Raw genomic sequence first — 17203 nt, forward strand, 5'->3', positions numbered from 1 at the left:
TTTGCATAAACCAACTAAAACAAACATAGTAGAATATTAATCACAATTTAAAGTAGACATCAATATATATAATATAATTCATGTTCCATATCATATTACTATGATGTGACGTAGTTGATGAAGGTGCTCATATCCGAGAGCGACTGACGGCGAATCGATCCGATTTAACCTTGCAAGGTGGACCTAACCAACACGGCGCGCATAAGTCCTGTCGGACCACACGCACCAACCATTCCCCTCCCCGCCTCGAACTACAGGACCGCCCCACCATCGTATGGCCAGCCGAGCTCAACATGAGACCACCAAAAGTAAATACATGCATCCCCATTTCTCCGCGACTACTCGACTATCCCAGGAGGTGAGATGGGGTCCTGTACTTTCGAAGCGAAGCAGTACTAGGCTTACCGATTTCGACTACCTCCTACTCCCGGCATGCGATTAGTACAATTCAAACATGATTAGCAGGGCTAACAACGGTACGATCCTCAATCGACACAGACGGGGTTAAGACACCTAGGAACCCTGTCCTGCTGCCATACCTACATCTCATTAATATTCCCCGTCCGGTCTCCATTTCCATTCTTTTTCATATTTCACACATTGAAGTATAAAGATAATTATACATCTCGCGAGTAACCGGCAATTACTCGACTTCTATAAAATCATATATCTCGCGAGTGACAAGAAATCACCCGACTTCTACCGAGACCTATTAAGCATGGCATCGCTATCGTCCTATACATACTAGTATAAATCAAGGAAACCTAAGGATCATGCAACTAGAGTTCCAAATAATTCCTAAAACTTAATGCACAAGTAATAAATATATATATAGTGAATCATAATTTAAAATAATAGGACATGCACCGGGGCTTGCTTGGAGGTAACACTAAGTGTTAATACTATTAAGGCCTTGGGCCCTTCCGCCCTTGGGTCGGGTCTTCGGTTGCCTCAGTGGGTCCTTCCATCTTCTTGAGATATCCACCGAACACCGTCTTATGGTTCGACTCCATCACTGCGTGCTTCACGTCTGCGCGTTGTACATCTAGCGTACCTAAATGAGGTGCAACAATACATATGTATAAATGCATGGATGATGCAACAAAAAGTGCAGCAATACAAGCACAAGGTCACCATTACCTAAACCTAAACAACTACATAAGCGGAGGATAATTAAACCTTACATGAGTCTAACAAAGTTAACCCAACTGGTTTTATATTTTTAGCACATTCCTAACCCTATTTACGCATTTAACAATCTAGAAAAGCATTTATCTAGTATAAATAAAACTGCACATAAAAAGTTGTCAAATAACACATTTCATGGTTCTACAATGTAGAGAATAAAAATACGAAGCTAACAAAACTAGTTTTGTATTTTCCCCATTTTTCTACAATATTCTACGTATTTTACAAGCACTGAAGATCTGTGCTGATCGGATGATTCGACCCAACGCCGGATGATCCGACCACCACCAGAAAGTTTTGGCTTCGGATTGCCGTTAAGTCCCCTTGGTCGGATGATCCGCCCATAAGTCGGATGATCCGGCCAAACAATACTTTTTGATACTGGAAGTGCCGGATGATTCGACCCTAGGCCGGATGATCCGGACCTAGGTATTTTCTAGAGTAAGTTTCGTGCCTAAAAAGAGTGTTGAGTCGGATGATCCGGTACTAGGTCGGATAATCCGGACCTGGGTGGGGCGGCGGCACGCGTGCGGCGTGTGGCGGCGCTCCGGCGAGGAAGCTTCGGAAAAAGGGCGGGGAAGAAGCGGGGAAGGTGGAGGAGCTCACCAAGAACTCATCCTTGGGGTCGATTTGGGCGGAGAAGGACCGAAGAAGCGGATCGACGCGAAGGGTTGGAGCTCGGGCGACGCTCCCATGGCGGCCGGCGATGGAGGGCCGATTCCGATAGGGAAAGCTCGAGTGAGGCTTGGGGAGGTGCGGGGGAGGTGGAGGACAAGGTGAGGAAGGTGCTCGTGGAAGGAATCGACGAACGGCGGCTGGAATAAGGAGATCGATGGGAGGGGGCGGCGACGGGACGAGCTCAGCTCGGCTCGGTGGAGGAAGGAGAGAGAGATAGAGCTGAGTGAAATAAATAAGAGTTGGGAGATGGTAAGGGGATTAAAAGACTCCCAACTGGTCTGACCGTCACTCAGACCGGTCGGACCGGTCTAGCTCGAACTAACAAAAAATTGACAGAAATTTTTTCCTCTATTGCTTTAATCATGAAGATTTAAAACTAATGGCTGAAATTAGTCTTAATCATGAATAATTAACACCTAGGGTGTTACAGGCCCCTTCTTCCGCACAAGGTCTACGGCGTCCTCATCAACTACGTCGACCACTGCCGCCCGCACCTCTTCCACCGGCCACCGCCGCCCCCGATCAGCGGACCAATTCCAAGTGTTGACGGCAGGATGTTCTTGACCGAGGACCACGACTGGTGGTTGGTCCTGGATCACTGCAACGGCCTCCTCCTCTACGCTACTGACGACTGGGGGGAAAAGCTGTGCGTCTGCAATCTTGCGACGCAGCGCTGGACGATTCTTCCCGGACGTGCAAGTGTAGCAGCACGTTACGCTGGTGCATACCTTGCGTTCGATCCGGCTGTGTCGCCGCACTATGAAGTAATCCTTATCCCAGCAGTGCCCAAAGCCGATGATGATCAAATAACGGAGGAACAAGAGTGGCCACCGTCGATGTGGAAGATGAACGTCTTCTCCTCCAGAACTGGTAAGTGGGAGGAGAGAGCCTTCGTCTGCAAAGGGGAGCCAGCAGGGACGGTCCAAGATATCCGGCTGGATCGTCTCCAACCGAGCGGCTGTGTCACAGCCCTGAAAAAAAAGGGGGAAAAGAAAATAAAAATCGCGCCTGGGCCCACCTGTCAGCCCCTTCCCTTCTCTCCTCCCTGCTCTGTTCGGCGCCGCGCGCACGCGTCGCCCGCCGGCGTCCATCCTCGTGAGCCGCGCCACGTGCCGTTCATCCTCGCGACCCGTGCCGCCCCTTCGCTCCTCCCTCGCCCCTCTCCTTATCCGCGTCGAGCCCCGGCCTCATTACCCGCCTCAAACCCTAGCCCCCTCCACCATTGGTGCCGCCGCCGAGCTCCGTCCTCGCCGCCGATTCACCTGCTCCGGTGAGCGCCGCCCCAATTCTTCGCTTGGGGAGCTTTCTCGCGTCGCCGTCCTCCGATTTTGGCCCTCACCCGGCCTTTTCTCCCTCCCTGCAGGGCCGGCGACGAGCGCCTCCGCCCGCCGCCGCCTCTGCTCGTCGCGCCGCCGGTCCGTCACCGCTCCTGGTCCGCGTCACCGCCGGTGAGGCTTGCCTCCATCCCCTCCGCGCCATGCGCGCCTTCCCTTCCCTGCTCTGGCCCTGCTTCGCCGCCCCGCCTCGCGCCGCCGCCGCCGTCGCCGCGTGTGCCGTGGCCGCGCTCCCGGGCGGGTCAAGGCCGCTGGCCTTGCCTTGACCCGGCCTGGTGGGCAGCTGGCCCGTGGGCCCCGCCTGTCGGCGCCTGGGCTGGCCGGCTGGGGGTGTACCTAGCAATTTTGCTAGGGTTTCTTAGGTTTAGTTTTTTAGCAAACTTGCAAAATCCATAGAAAATCATGTATAGCTCCAAAAATTGTGAAACTTGTTTTGTTGGATTCCTCTAGATGAGATCTACTTAGGAAAAATATTGTTTTGCATGTTACTTTGCTGTATATTTATCTATAGTTTTATCTTGCAAAAGTGAGTTTATTGCTTAGTTATTTGTATACTGCTTGAAAAATGTCAAACCCAATTTTGTTAGACTCCTTGTGAGGGGTAGTTTTCAGTGGTGCATCTTACTCATGTGATTCCTTGCTGTTGGTTAGGGTTTTATTTTGATTTCATGCTTGCTGTCCAAAATGTGGTTTAATATGGAACTTTTTGCAGGAAAGTGATAAAATGGCAAAACCAGTTTTGTTAGCTTTGTTTTCATGCCTAGTTTCTATGATAATTTTCTTGGATTTGTTTAGTTCAGTTTGTATGCCTTTCCCGATTTATCTTGCTTAGAGTAGCTGAAAACGGTTTTATTTATGGTTAATTCTAGGAAAATGGTTTTGCTGCAAAACCAATTTTCATGCGTTCTTTGCTTTGTCCTATACATGCTCAAATTGTTTCATGATTTTTGCATGTTGTTAAGATCATTTCTTAATTCTTGCATCGCATTCATGCATTTTAGTGACCGAACCGCCGGAGGTCGAACCCGTGGAACCCGCCGAGTCCGTGGAGCCTGAACCCGGAGTCCCGTTCGTGGTCGAGTCTGAAGTTAACCCAGGCAAGCAGCTAAGCATATTCCTTGCACCTATTTAATCTGATTTAGTTTAGTTATATCACCGGGTAATGTTGGGTAATATATATTATGTATGTATTGCATTCTTGTACCTGCTTCCATGCATTACCTTTCCTTGATTTGTTATCCATTTCCTTGGCACTAGTTAGATAGTTAATCACTTAACTTGACTAGATGCTTAGCCCTGCTTAGAATACTTCTTTTGCTCACTAGATAGGAGTGGTTTGGAGTATCACACTTACCTGAGTATCCTTGTTCGCACTTGAGCATCTGGAGTTAGTAGAGTGCAGTATCGAGATTCGAGCGGAATGGTAGGGCCTAGTGAATGGAGTCATATGGGCATAGTCCGCTTGGATCGTTTAAGGACCGTTCGTGGATGACGTCGGCTTTGAGCACCTTTCCGTGCTACCACATATCCAATATAATGGAACGGATAAGCCAATTACCTTCCTTGACTTGATCATTGATGTACAGTCCTAGATACGTGGCCAAGGGCTATGCAGAGAGGCTTAGAGGTGTCCCCGGGTGGACCTGTGAGTAGGAAAGTTTAGAGATGTCCCCGGTGGAAACTAAGTCTCTACGCGTAAGCTAGGTGTGAAGATTTCAATGATTGAGCCATGTTGGGAACGGTTGATGCGAGTACCCTCTTATCCAACTTTAGCGGGTTGGGTGAGTCGCATGGTCCTTGCGTCGTGTGGGTAAAGTAGTACACCCTTGCAAGGTTAAATCAATTCGAATTGCCGTGCTCTCGGTTATGAGCAAGCTCTTTGTCCGTTGAACTCTTCGTAGAAAGTTTCGGTTATGTTGGAAATGGTTGATGGCACCTCTGTGCCTCATTAGTTTGTATGCTCTTAATTTACTAAAATGGTTTAAGGGTTTGGGCAACATTAATTAATTCTGATAGGTGATAGTGTAGAAGCTAATGCTGATGCAATAATTACTTAACCTTAAAGCTTTTACTTGAGCCAATGCATGATTCTTGCTTATTTAATCGCGTAAGTCTTGCGGAGTACCTTTTGTACTCAGGGTGCTTTCTAAACATAGTTGCAGGTGAGCCAGAGGTGGTGTTTGGCCACTTCTACCCCGCTGATCCAAACGCGGGGGAAGAGTAGGTCGTGGTGGCTGTAATGACGTCCTTGAGCAAGGCGTCATTACTTTAGTAGGTCCTTATCGTATCTGAGCTTCGTAAGTGTATGTAAATGCAATAAACTTTATGTTTCTGTTTAATATGACTCGCGTGAGCCCAAGGCTTGTAAAGTGAAGTTTGAAACCCACCTATGTTGAACTTGTAATTAAGCTGTGAACTCTGGTTTGTATAAAACTGCTCTTTGTGGTTTATTTGGCAATGTATTCGATTGTAAACGGTATGTGCATATGCTGAATCCTGGGCGTATGTTGGAGCACATACCGGGACTACCGGATTTGATATTATTTTGGATGAATGACGTGTCGGTTATTCGTGTCTCTAGATGTGGGATAACACATGGCACGCACTCTGGCAAGCACGTGTTAACTCTCATCTGGATGATAATGACCGGCGGTTCGTTTAAAATAGTATCAAATTGGGCGGTTCTCACAGGCTGGGGGCCACGACAAGGCTATGCAGCCTACTCCCAGGGTGTGCTCTATGTGCATTGTCGAGGCTCCTTTATCTTGAGGTATGTGCTTATGCTGCATCTACACTAGTTATTTAACTAATAACTGCTACCTTCGTACTTTTTTCGTTGTTGTTTAGAACAACACTTTTAGTTTGTTGTGACAACAAAAAAGAATCGGAAGAAATATGTTTTTATCCTAGTAAAAATGAAAAAAAATCTAATGCCATGTCAGTCCTGCTAGCCAAGTTTGCATAATACTTCTTGTCTTAGTTGAGTACTACATAATAAAAAACAATAAAGAACGTAATGGTTTCCAGGCTTGTGTTGTCCGGAGGCAAGTTGAAAAGACCTTAAGATGCTTAGAGGGAGGGTGAATAGGCAATCTGCAACTCAAAGACACTTAACAACCTGTCAGACGTAGACTCAGCTCGGATACTCCGGGTATAAGCCCGGATACTCCGGGTTTTGTGGTCCGGAGTATCCGGAGCTATGACCGGAGTCTCCGGGTATGAACAACCTGAAAAGAAAATGCAGGAATCTGTGTATGAAAAATAGATCGAGCTAAAGTACGAGTACCATGGGTTCCTTAAGGTTGATATCCAACAAACAAAACTCACTAGAAACTCGTGAGTGGGTAGATCGAGCTCAAACCCTAGAAAAAAAGTCTCACAAGCAAATAGCAATGAAATCAAATAAGTTAACACGAAAGAGACAAGGATTTGTTTCTCGAAGTTCACACCCGAAGGTTCTATGTCTCCGTTGAGGAAGGATTCGAGAGACGGTGCTCAAGAACCCCTATGCTCCTCTCCCAAGGGCGAGATCACCTCTCAAGTCCAAGGTCACTTACTATGGATTCCTCGGCCAGGAATGGAGCTTACAAACTTATTGTGCAGCTCACAATCTTGATTGAGCAGTCACAACCATGCCTAGCCGTCTAGGAACCCAAGGCTCCAAGAGTAACAAACTTGAATCCACGGGCTAGACCAAAACCAAGTGCTCAAGAGATGGAAAGGAGGCTCACTAGCATGAATCCTAGCTCTTGCTTGCTTCTCACTCAAATCCCTCAAAGGAATCACTCAAGAATGAAGAGAGGGGAGTGAGAGAGCTCTCTTTTGGCTTTGGAAGGAGTTCAGCTCGAAGGAATGGCAAGAGAGAGAACTGAAGGAGGGGAGGGAGTATTTATACCCCTTGACCCAAAAATAGCCGTTGGGCGAACAGTTACCCGGAGACTCCGGGTATATACCCGGAGACTCCGGGCAACCCTAACTTTTCGGCCCGAGAACAGCACCCGGACACTCCGGGCAAATGGGTCCGGAGTATCCGGCCCTATACCCGGAGTATCCAGGTTAGGCAGGATGAAAACTCATGTTTTGCTCTTTTTAGTATCCGGGTGTAAAAGCACGTCGGGGGAGAGTAAAGAAGATAAAATACCGACGACAGACCTCAAGGGTGCAAAACCGTACCTCGGGACATTGAAGAATAGGGTGCATTATGGAATGGTGTACGGCCGTCACTTACGGATTTGGATGCTCGACGAATCATGCGCGCGTACTGAGTGGGTCTTGAAGTATGACGTTGACGTTGGACTCTATGCTCACAATCTGCTCCTTGATATAAATGGGAGGGATTTGGAGGGATCTTGGACGGTAGATGAAGGTAACAGTAGCCGTGTTAATGATGAATATGATGGCTCTAACATTCTTATACCTGCTGATGATAAGGGTAAAGATGAGTGGGACTCTGACAACGACGATATTGTCACCCTTGAAGCCGATGATGAAGATACCTTTTTAAGGAAGGTTGATATTGTTGGATTTCATCCTTCCAAGAAAGTTGTGTTTTTAGCTAAGAATTTGTTCGGCATAGCAGCGTACCATTTAGATAGCTCAAAGTTTTAGTATTTAGATTACGCACGTCCAAAATGTTACTATCTCAACTATACGAATTGTATCTACGAATCATTTGTATACACTCCATGCATGATTGGAGATCTGCTTCACGGATATGGTACCAGCAGCCGATGAACTTCCGCGTAGGAGATGATTCTGGTGGGCTTCTTTGGAAAGAGGCTTTGATCTGTACCTTGATGCAGTCTTAATAAGTAATTATTGCTGATCGGCTGACCTCATTGACCCTGGATAATCTGAGTTGGCTTTACTCTGAATCAATTACTTGTTCAGGGCAGGTATTCGCTTTTGCCTTACATCATTTTACATGGGTTGTTCTTTGGTTTCTTCTAATTCGTTACTGTGTACTTCCTCTGTTCCAAAATATAAGTATTTCTAGATGTGGTCCAGATCATAGTCACATAGTTTCCGGGTCGATCGGGTCGTGGATCGGGGTCGAGGATCGAATGTGTATAAAAATGCGGGTCGAAGGGAGAAGTTTGGAACGAATGACCCCGATTAATCCGGGTCGACTCTCCGGGTCGATGACACAAGTCACGTAGATCTCATATGTCCTACAATTAGAGATGTGTTCTGGCAAAGATATAAAAGCAAAAAAAGGAGAGAAAAGAAACTTGGGCTGCCCATGTTGGCCCAAATAGCCCATTACTCATCTAACGTAACCCTATCTTTGAGTAGCTGGCTACTGCACGTCGCATGTTGCAGCCGCCACCGCCATCTCTTTCCTCCCCGTTCTGCCTCTGCTCTGCACCGCTTTCACCAATATGGTAGCTGACTGCAGCATCTGGCACCATCCGAGAACAAAATTGGTAGTCCATGGCTCTCTCATGCCTCTGCAATCCGCACTCCACCAGCGAGACCCGCCGGCATGGTCCGTCATCTGCGCTCTACTGGGAGGCCGGCCGTGTGCGCTCCGGTGGTGAATCGGGACGTGAACCAGCTAGAATTGGGTCGACGACCCTGGTCGTCCCCGACCCTCGATTTGGGACGACGTTCCCGGGTCGAGGAACGTGAGGTCGACCCCGAATCTAGTGACTATGGTCCAGATTCATTAAAGATGCTATGAATCTTGACCACATCTAGAAATACTTATATTTTGGAACAGAGGAAGTACTATACGAAACTCGGCCTGCGGGGGTAAGACCCTACTATTAACTCAGACAACATTTGTTGCCCTCTTTTGTTAGCTTTTTTCAAGTTATTTACCTGGGGTAACCCGCATAGTCCTTAGTGTGTTAACAGTCCGGCCGAGTAGTGTTTGAATTTGTCTACTTTCTTGTAGTTGCTTCCGTGTGCCTTCAAAACATTTCAAGTGAATCTTATATTAGACGAGTGAGATTGTTTTGTAGATATGTTGGTAGTTGTACATGGGTTCTAGGCATGATTGTCATTGAGTTTATCTGTAACCTTAGCCGACTCTCGGTGCTGGTTATATATGACACGGAATCGCCGCTTAAAGATGAACGATCTCTGCCATTGTTTTAGGTAGTGTTTGGTTCTAGGATCAACTCGTTCATGGATGGATCTGTCCTGGATCTGACAGCATCCCTATGTTTGCTTCGTTGAACCGAACCGATCCATCCAGGACAGATCCATCCATGAACTAGGTAAATCTTATATTAGACAATTATTGTGAGATTGTTTTGTAGATATGTTGGGTAGTTTGTTGTACATGGATTCTGAAAGTGATCGAGTGCTCTAGCCTAAGAGGAGGGGGTGAATTAGGCAACTTAAAAACTTAACCTATGGTTCCAACTAGTTTGCACAAAATTTAAACTAAAACGTGCTATCTAAATGTGCAACTACGGTTCTTCTAGTGTGAAACTCCCATCCCAAAAAAAGTTTAGCCACCTATAGCCAATTCTATCAAGATACTACTCTATGAAAATAAAGGCACACAAAGATTGCTAGTATGAAATGCGGAAGCTTAAAGGAGAGATAAGAGGAAGCAAACTCTTTGACACGAGGATTTATCCCATGGTTCGGTTAGCCACAAAGGCACACCTACATCCACGTAGTCGAAGCACTCACAAAGAGTATTACTTCATGGCAATCAAGTATTGTTGACAGAGACTGGAGAGTTATCAAAGATAAGACCGTTTCTCTGTTTCCAGATGCACCAAGTAGCTATGATAAACATTTCCATGAAGAACTTGTGCTGGAATTGACTTTTCGCAACCTCCATCATTTCAGAGAATTGTCTTGATGTGTCCCAAGTAACACCAATTTTCTGCCAGCATCTCTTACTAAAATGGCATGTGAAGAAGAGGTGTAGAGCAGTTTCCTCCACTCCACGGTTGCATAGCATACAGTTATAATTGTTTCCTTCAATTTTACAAGGGAAAATTTCTTGTAAGGCCCTTAAAGAAACATCACTTCCTTCTATGACCCTGAAAAATGCAAACTTCCTTCATTAATCTTAGTTTTATTTTCTATCCCTCCTTGGCTTTGCCGTGACCATACCGTGAGCTCTGTTAGCCCATTCCGTTAAGACTGTGGAGGCCGGCGCTTGCAGCCGTGACAGCGGTGAAGTTCCTTCTCTTCTAGCCTCCACTGCTCACTATTTCTCCGCACGCCTGCCATCCGCCGCTACCCCGTGTTGTGCGCAGCACGCCGCCCCGCTCTGCTGCACGACCGACTGTCCACCCGCTGCAGCCCCACGCGGCACAACCTTCGCGCGCCGACCGCCCGCCGCCGCCCCGCGCTGGCCTTGGCGTAGTAGCCGCGCGGCCGCGCGCCTACTTCGGGTACTCAGCGTGCTGTTGGAGGAGCAGAGGTGGAGGAGCTGCTGAAGTGCGGCGGCATGGCTGCAGAAGCAAGAGGGCAGGTCTTCGCGGCTGCAGGCACCGTCCATCATCGCAAAAACGGAACCCACTAACAGATCTCACGGACTCACGGTAAGGTCAAGGGAGGGATTGAAAATAAAACTAAGGTTAAAGAAGGAAGTTTGGATTTTCCAGGGTCATAGAAGGAAGTGCTATTTATTTGAGGATCTTAGAAGGAATTTTCCCATTTTATAATTCTTCCTCCTCAAAATATTCCTTGTATTAAGCCGATCAATCAAAAGAACCCAAGTAAAGACCTTTATTTTGTTACTACATTTAGACTTCCAAATCCATTGCCCAATTGGATTGCAAGAAACAATCTTTAACTTTTTTTTTTTGACTAGCAGATGCCAATGTGCGGCACGCACATGTTTTAAAAATTTCAAAATAAAAATTTTATATTTATAATTAACGCTTACACCTGTCAATGATATATTTTTTTAAAAAAAGAACCGAATGAATTTTTCCTGAAGAAAGAGTCCAGCTTCGTGGACTTGTATTGAAAATGTATGGTTCTCTCACATAAAGTTCAGTAGCAACGTGTTTTAAAAAATCAAATAAAAAATTATGTTACAAAAAAATATGTATTTTTAGCTACATCTGTCATTAGCTTTTATGGATATAATATTCAGTAAATAATTAAATATTAACAGAGGACAACATCATCAATCTGGATTCTAGAACAGCTCAGCTACAGAAACGGTGAGAAACAACAATGTGTAGTTGGTGAAACTTCTGTAACTGATTTTTTTGACTTGTGATTTAGATACTCATGCTACATCAGCAAGAAGTTTTTCTCCTTTTGTTAAGACTTGCCAGCATGTCAGTGTAAGACTGCAGGTTCACGCCAATATCTTCGTCATACTCAAGGCCAAGCTCTTACTGCAGATGCATATTGTTCATCAGCACCATGAATAGCTAGATTGCATTAACGGGAAGGGTAAATCCCAAGTGCAGTCAAAGGGCAAAAGATGAAGCGGGAATGCAGCAAAAACCTTAAATTCCTTCTGATCGTTTGGTCTATTCTCAGTAATATTATCCCAAATCCCCTTGAACATACTCTTCCGCTTTCTCCATTGGTTAACATTTTCAGCAAAAGAATTCTCAATGATCTTCTTGTCAGGTTTCACCAAGATGACACAACTCTGCAACTTATCGAGTTTCTCTTCCATTTCCTGGACCTAAACAAATATGGTCCTGTAATTAGAACTGGTCCAAAGGAACACGGACACTTAGTAAGGAGCAGAGGGGAACATTTTTGTATGCACGTACTTCGCTTTGTAATTTAGCCTTTGACTTGATCTCTGCCAGCTGGTGCTGCATGTAGGGGATGAATGAGAAGAGAGACCCTCAGGGGGGAACAAATGCATAAAAGAAAATTCATTTGCTTGGAATAATGTCATTATACATTGGAATTCAGTTGAAGCACAATACAGATTACTGCAAAGATTATACAATGAGTATGTGTGTGTGAGTGCGTGTGCGTGTGCGTGAGCCCTAGTAGGCACATTCCCAAACTTCTCGGCAACCCTTGCGTGCTTGAGCGTGCAGTCGACACGGGTGCCCAACTGAGTTCTTACATGATTCCCCAGTGTTCCTAGGTGCTTTAAAAAACGACAGTGTGCGGTAGACCAATTCATTTTTTATATAGTAATTTTTACATCTAGTAATATGAACTTTATTTACATCTAGTATGGTGCATGGTGCACGAGTGGTACGCACATGTTTGAAGAACTTTATTTACATCTAATAATGTTGAGAAAAAAGTAACCACACTAAATTTTTGCAAATAAAATTACCCACACTAAATATTTTGTTGAACAAGCGTTTTAAAAAATATTTTAAAACGAAGTATGCTGCCTCCACTCCATCTACGTGCTCCCAATTCTCAAAAAAAAATCTACGTGCTCCCTCTCTCCACCGCTTGCCGCGGCCGATGACCTGCTCCTTTTCTCCACTGCACGGCGTCGTGCTCACCTCCCTTCGTGCCCCTCTCCCCGCCGCTCGGAGGGCTGCTCCCCTTCGTCGCGCGTTGCCCCCCTCTACCGCAAACCGCCCGAGCCCCGGTCACCATCGAGATGGAGGGCGTGAATACAAATTATTGTGGAACGGAGGAAGTCATATCTCTAACTTCCTTTACGCGTTCTGACTACTGAGGATACATGCATCTGCATGAGATTCAGCAATACGCGTCAGTTGACGGACTTGAGTCTTGGTCTTCGGCATGCAGCAGCAGATCGATCCCGCCTGAAACGCCTCGGCCTTTATGTCCAAAAACCAGTTCATCAACTTACCTGCACCGTAGCCACTGACGCCTACGGACTAGTCGACCCTAAAATTTGCTACGGACTAGTCGACGTCCAAAAACCAGTTCATCAACTTCGGTTGGCAAATTTCACACCTAACACACAAGCCCAGCACCAAAATGTAGGGGGAACTATAGATGTCCAAATGAACCGTGTCAGATATGGGCGGCACGGGACACGACACTAAAAAACACGACACGAACACGGCACGGCATGATAGGTTTAGTGTCAGTGCCAGCACGAACATGATATAGTGTAATGTGTGGGCCGAATCCCCAGCACGCAGTGCCGGCACGGACACGACACAGATAATAGGCCCGGCATGGGCCTGGCACGGTATCTAACTAGCAGTTACCAGCCCAACTAGCCATTAGATCCCTTCCAACCCGACGGCCCATTAATGGCCCACTACAGCAGCAGCCCGGCAGCACATAAGGACCTCCCCCTCCTCCCAAACCCTAACCGTCAACCCTCTCCCTCCAGTTGCCTCGCCCCGCCCGACCGCCGCCACGGGCACAGTGTCCCGCGCCGCTCGCCAACCCCGCCGCAGGCGCGGCCTCCCGCCCTCCCCGCGTTGCTCGCCATCCCCGTCGCCATGGACGCGGAGGCGCGGCCTCTCCAGGTCGCTCGCCATCCCAGCCGCCATGGGCGCGGTCTGCGCGGAGGCGCGGGCTCCCCACGCCGTCGCCATCCCCGCAGCCATGGGCACGGGCCGCGCCGCGGAGTCGCCATGCTGTCGCCATCTCGTGGACGCCATCTTCCAGTGCCCCTTGCCTTCATCGTCGCCGCCGTCCCGTGGTCGCCGCCCTTGCGCCCCTCGCCTACCTCCTCCTCCCAGCGCCTCTCGCCTTGCCCGCCACCGAGCTTCGTGTCCGGGTCGGCACGACCATGCCGGGCCGCCGGGCCCACCCAGGTGCGTGTCGTGCCGTGCCTGGGCCGCGGCGGCGACACGCAGTGCCGGCACGGCACGGCACAACTAGCCGATCGTGCCTACTCGTGTCGTGCTCGATAGTGCGGTGCCGAGTCGTGCTCGTGCCGTGCCGTGCAGCACGTTTGGACATTTATAGCAGGAACCTTCGTCCCTACACGTCAACGTATCTTTTGACCAGATTTTAGAGATTAAAATAATAACATACAAAGAGGCTATAAAATACCGGCATGCACCAGACCCAGAGCGAAGATGGTGGCCAAGCAAGCAAGATACCACACAATGCCTAGTTCAACAGGATTCACTAGTCTTATCCTTTTATTAGCCAGAGCCGTCCTCTGGTGGATGATTGCTACAACTCTTCCAGCAGCTTGCCATGGCACAGGAGGCCGGGACGATGTCATGAGCTTTCTCTACCCGTCGTTCACGGACATCGGCTCCCAGTTGAGGTTCTCCTGGGACGCCGGTGTCCTCGACGGCGCCATCCACCTCACCGCCGACGATACTTATCAGCCACCGGTTCAGTACCCTCCCGACGGGAGGAGGTCGGCAGGACGTGTCATCCTTTGGGCGGGTCCCCCTCAATACGAGGACAATAGATACATCAACCACGGCGACGGCGAGGCATCTTTTAACACCAGCTTCACTATGAGCATCAGCCGCTCGCCAGCCGCCCAAGGCGACGACGATGGAGGCCTTCTCTTGGAGGTGCTGCCTTCTTCTTTCATTACTGATGGCTCCTACTACCGGAGCATCTACTACTACTCCATGGCTAGGACGACAACAAGCTCCAACATCTCCGTAGAGATCGGTGCGTTGGAGTTGCAGTATGACGTGCAAACGACATTCGGCGTCCGCGAGAGAAGGACAAGCGGCGTGTACGTCTCCATCGCGCCGGCCTGGACGATGCCGGCGGCAAATCACACCGTCTGGGTTTACTACGACAACGTTGGGCACAACCTCTCGGTTTACGTCGACGACGGGGGCAAGCCCAAGCCTGCCCAAGCCACGCTTCACGTTCCCCTCGACATCGACGACATAATCGGAACGGGTGATTTCTACAAATATTTCGGTTTGTTTGCCTCCAAGAACAGGTCGTTGCCCTCTTGCCAGCCGGTAATTTATAGCTGGAACGTGACGGTGGACAGGCTCATAATGCCCACATTCGAAGCAGAAGCAGAGCATCATCATGCTCGACGGAGCTGGATCTTAGCCACCATTGTTCTGTCCTCGGTTCTTGTGGCAGCTGCAGCAGCTATTGTTTTCGTGGCGTGGATGTGGAGCCGCTGGGCCTCATGGTACAGGGCTCTCGTCATGAAGCTGAAGCTGGCCAGGGCGCTGCGGCGCCTACCGGGGATGCCAAGGGAGTTCAAGTTCTCCGACGTCAAGAAGGCCACCAAAAACTTCCACGACACTAACAGGCTCGGGAGTGGAGGCTTTGGCGCCGTGTACAAGGGGAAAATACAGATTGCCGCCACTAACACCAGTTGGCAAGAGGGACGGCGACGACAGCGGCGACGATACGTCGAGGTAGCTGTGAAGAAATTCACACGCAAGGAGGACCATGGCTACGGCGACTTCCTGGCGGAGGTCGCCATCATCAACCGCCTCCGCCACAAGAATATCGTTCCTCTCTTGGGTCTGTCTGTCATCCATTCTTTTTCCAGCTACTACGCGCCAATTTTGACTGACTTTTGTGCATCACTTATTTGAGTTGTCACTATGTGTCCATTCTTTTTTTCCCAGCTAGTCGCCACTTTTGACTGACTTTTCTGCATCACTTAGTCATCCAGTTTACTTCATTGTCCAGCTACTGGAAAAGCAAGGCTAACCAAATTAATATTGCAAATTTTAATTTCAGGTTGGTGTTACGAGAATGGAGAGCTACTACTTATCTACCAGTACATGTCAAACGGTAGCCTGGACCAACATCTTTTCCGGCACCGGCAGGAACACGGTCGTCCAGCTCTCCGGTGGGAGACACGGTACAACATAGTGGTGGATGTCGCCGCCGCTCTCCACTACGTTCACCACGAGTACGAGCGCGTGGTGCTCCACCGCGACATCAAGGCGAGCAACATCATGCTCGACGCCAGCTTCAACGGCCGCCTCGGCGATTTCGGCCTCGCCGGCCTGGTGGACGACATCGACAAGAACTCCCTCACCGACCTCCCTGTCGCCGGAACATGGGGCTTCATCGCGCCAGAGTACCCTGTCAGCCACAAGGCCACGCGCAAAACCGACGTCTATGCTTTCGGGGTGCTCATCCTCGAGGTCGTTACCGGCAAAAGGTCGCTCGGCGAGGCGAGCACCGAGTTCCAGCTGCTGACTGACTGGGTGTGGTGGCTTCACGGGGAGGGGAGGCTGCTGGAAGCCGTGGATGATGACCTCACTGATCTCTCTGCCACGCGTCAAGTGGATGCTGACGTTTCCACCCGGTTGCTTGATGCTGTGGAGGATTTGGGCGGCGGTGATACGGGCACTGGCGCCGGAGGAGACAAGTTCTATGCCGCCGATGACGCCATCCGGTTGCTACTCCTTGGTCTGGCGTGCACCAATCCCAACCCATCAGACCGGCCAAGTACGGCCGAGCTAGTCCAGGTCATCGGGAAAAGAGTCGCACCACCGGTCGTGCCGCTGGTTAAGCCACCGTTCGTGTGGCCGCCAGAAGGAGAGCTCCCGCTGCTGGAGGAGGATGACGACATGGAGCTGGATGAGGAATTAGTGGACATGAGCCATCAGGACGAGGAACCTGACCAAAGCCACGCAAGGGCACTGAGCCGTGAGGGCTTGACGCTCAGCATCGGGTCCTTGTCCTTGGAAATCATGGTGTGCAGGTCTCGTCGATCGCTTCCATGAGACCGATACTAATAGAAATTTTACATGTTTGGAGAAGCGTTGGGAGATGTTTAACGTGTCTATGATTCATGAACCCAATATGAAAGAAGGCGTTGAGAGACGTCAATGAGAAGACGTCGGGAGACATTAGATGTGTCTATGGTCGGTGGGCTTATATGTGACGTAACGCCTCCCAACGCCTCTCAATGCCTCTAAAATTAAGAGGATTAGAAATTCATGGCAATTTTTTTGGAGTTATTTTTTCCAATCAAGGGTATTATAGTAAATTCTTCAAAATAATAGAAATAATATTTTGAATAGTATAATTGGGTATCATAGTTTGATCCAAATACTCGGCTGTTCCGAAAGATGCGGCACGTGATCCCGTCCGGACGCTGACGCCGCAGTGTGAGCGGCTGCAGGTTGGGACGTCGGCCGAGCAGCACCGCCGACGTCCTCGTCGTGCCCAAGGGTGCGTCCTTCTCGGAC

General features: G+C 48.7%; 2 protein-coding genes across 3 annotated transcripts; one reads left to right on the plus strand and one right to left on the minus strand.

The window, feature by feature from the left end:
* Window positions 1-11457: 11457 nt before the first annotated feature.
* On the minus strand, window positions 11458-12075 carry LOC120690140 (homologous-pairing protein 2 homolog). The gene is made up of 3 exons (XM_039972663.1): window positions 11915-12075; window positions 11638-11823; window positions 11458-11524 (listed from the first exon to the last, which is right to left on the minus strand). The coding sequence occupies exons 1-3, from the start codon at window positions 11963-11965 to the stop codon at window positions 11522-11524; spliced, it is 240 nt and encodes a 79-aa protein (XP_039828597.1). The 5' UTR covers window positions 11966-12075; the 3' UTR covers window positions 11458-11521.
* Window positions 12076-14112: 2037 nt separating this feature from the next.
* LOC120690141 (probable L-type lectin-domain containing receptor kinase S.5) lies at window positions 14113-16958 on the plus strand. 2 transcript variants are annotated; one of them, XM_039972666.1, is made up of 3 exons: window positions 14443-14584; window positions 14682-15515; window positions 15738-16958. In XM_039972666.1, exons 2-3 carry the CDS (start codon window positions 14783-14785, stop codon window positions 16733-16735), a joined length of 1731 nt encoding a protein of 576 aa, XP_039828600.1. In that variant the 5' UTR covers window positions 14443-14584; window positions 14682-14782; the 3' UTR covers window positions 16736-16958. The 2 variants fall into 2 exon arrangements, with proteins under 2 accessions (XP_039828598.1, XP_039828600.1); XM_039972664.1 differs by having other exon boundaries at window positions 14113-15515.
* The last annotated feature ends 245 nt before the right edge of the window (window positions 16959-17203 follow it).

Source organism: Panicum virgatum, chromosome 9N, assembly GCF_016808335.1.
Source record: "Panicum virgatum strain AP13 chromosome 9N, P.virgatum_v5, whole genome shotgun sequence".
Lineage (NCBI taxonomy): Eukaryota > Viridiplantae > Streptophyta > Magnoliopsida > Poales > Poaceae > Panicum > Panicum virgatum.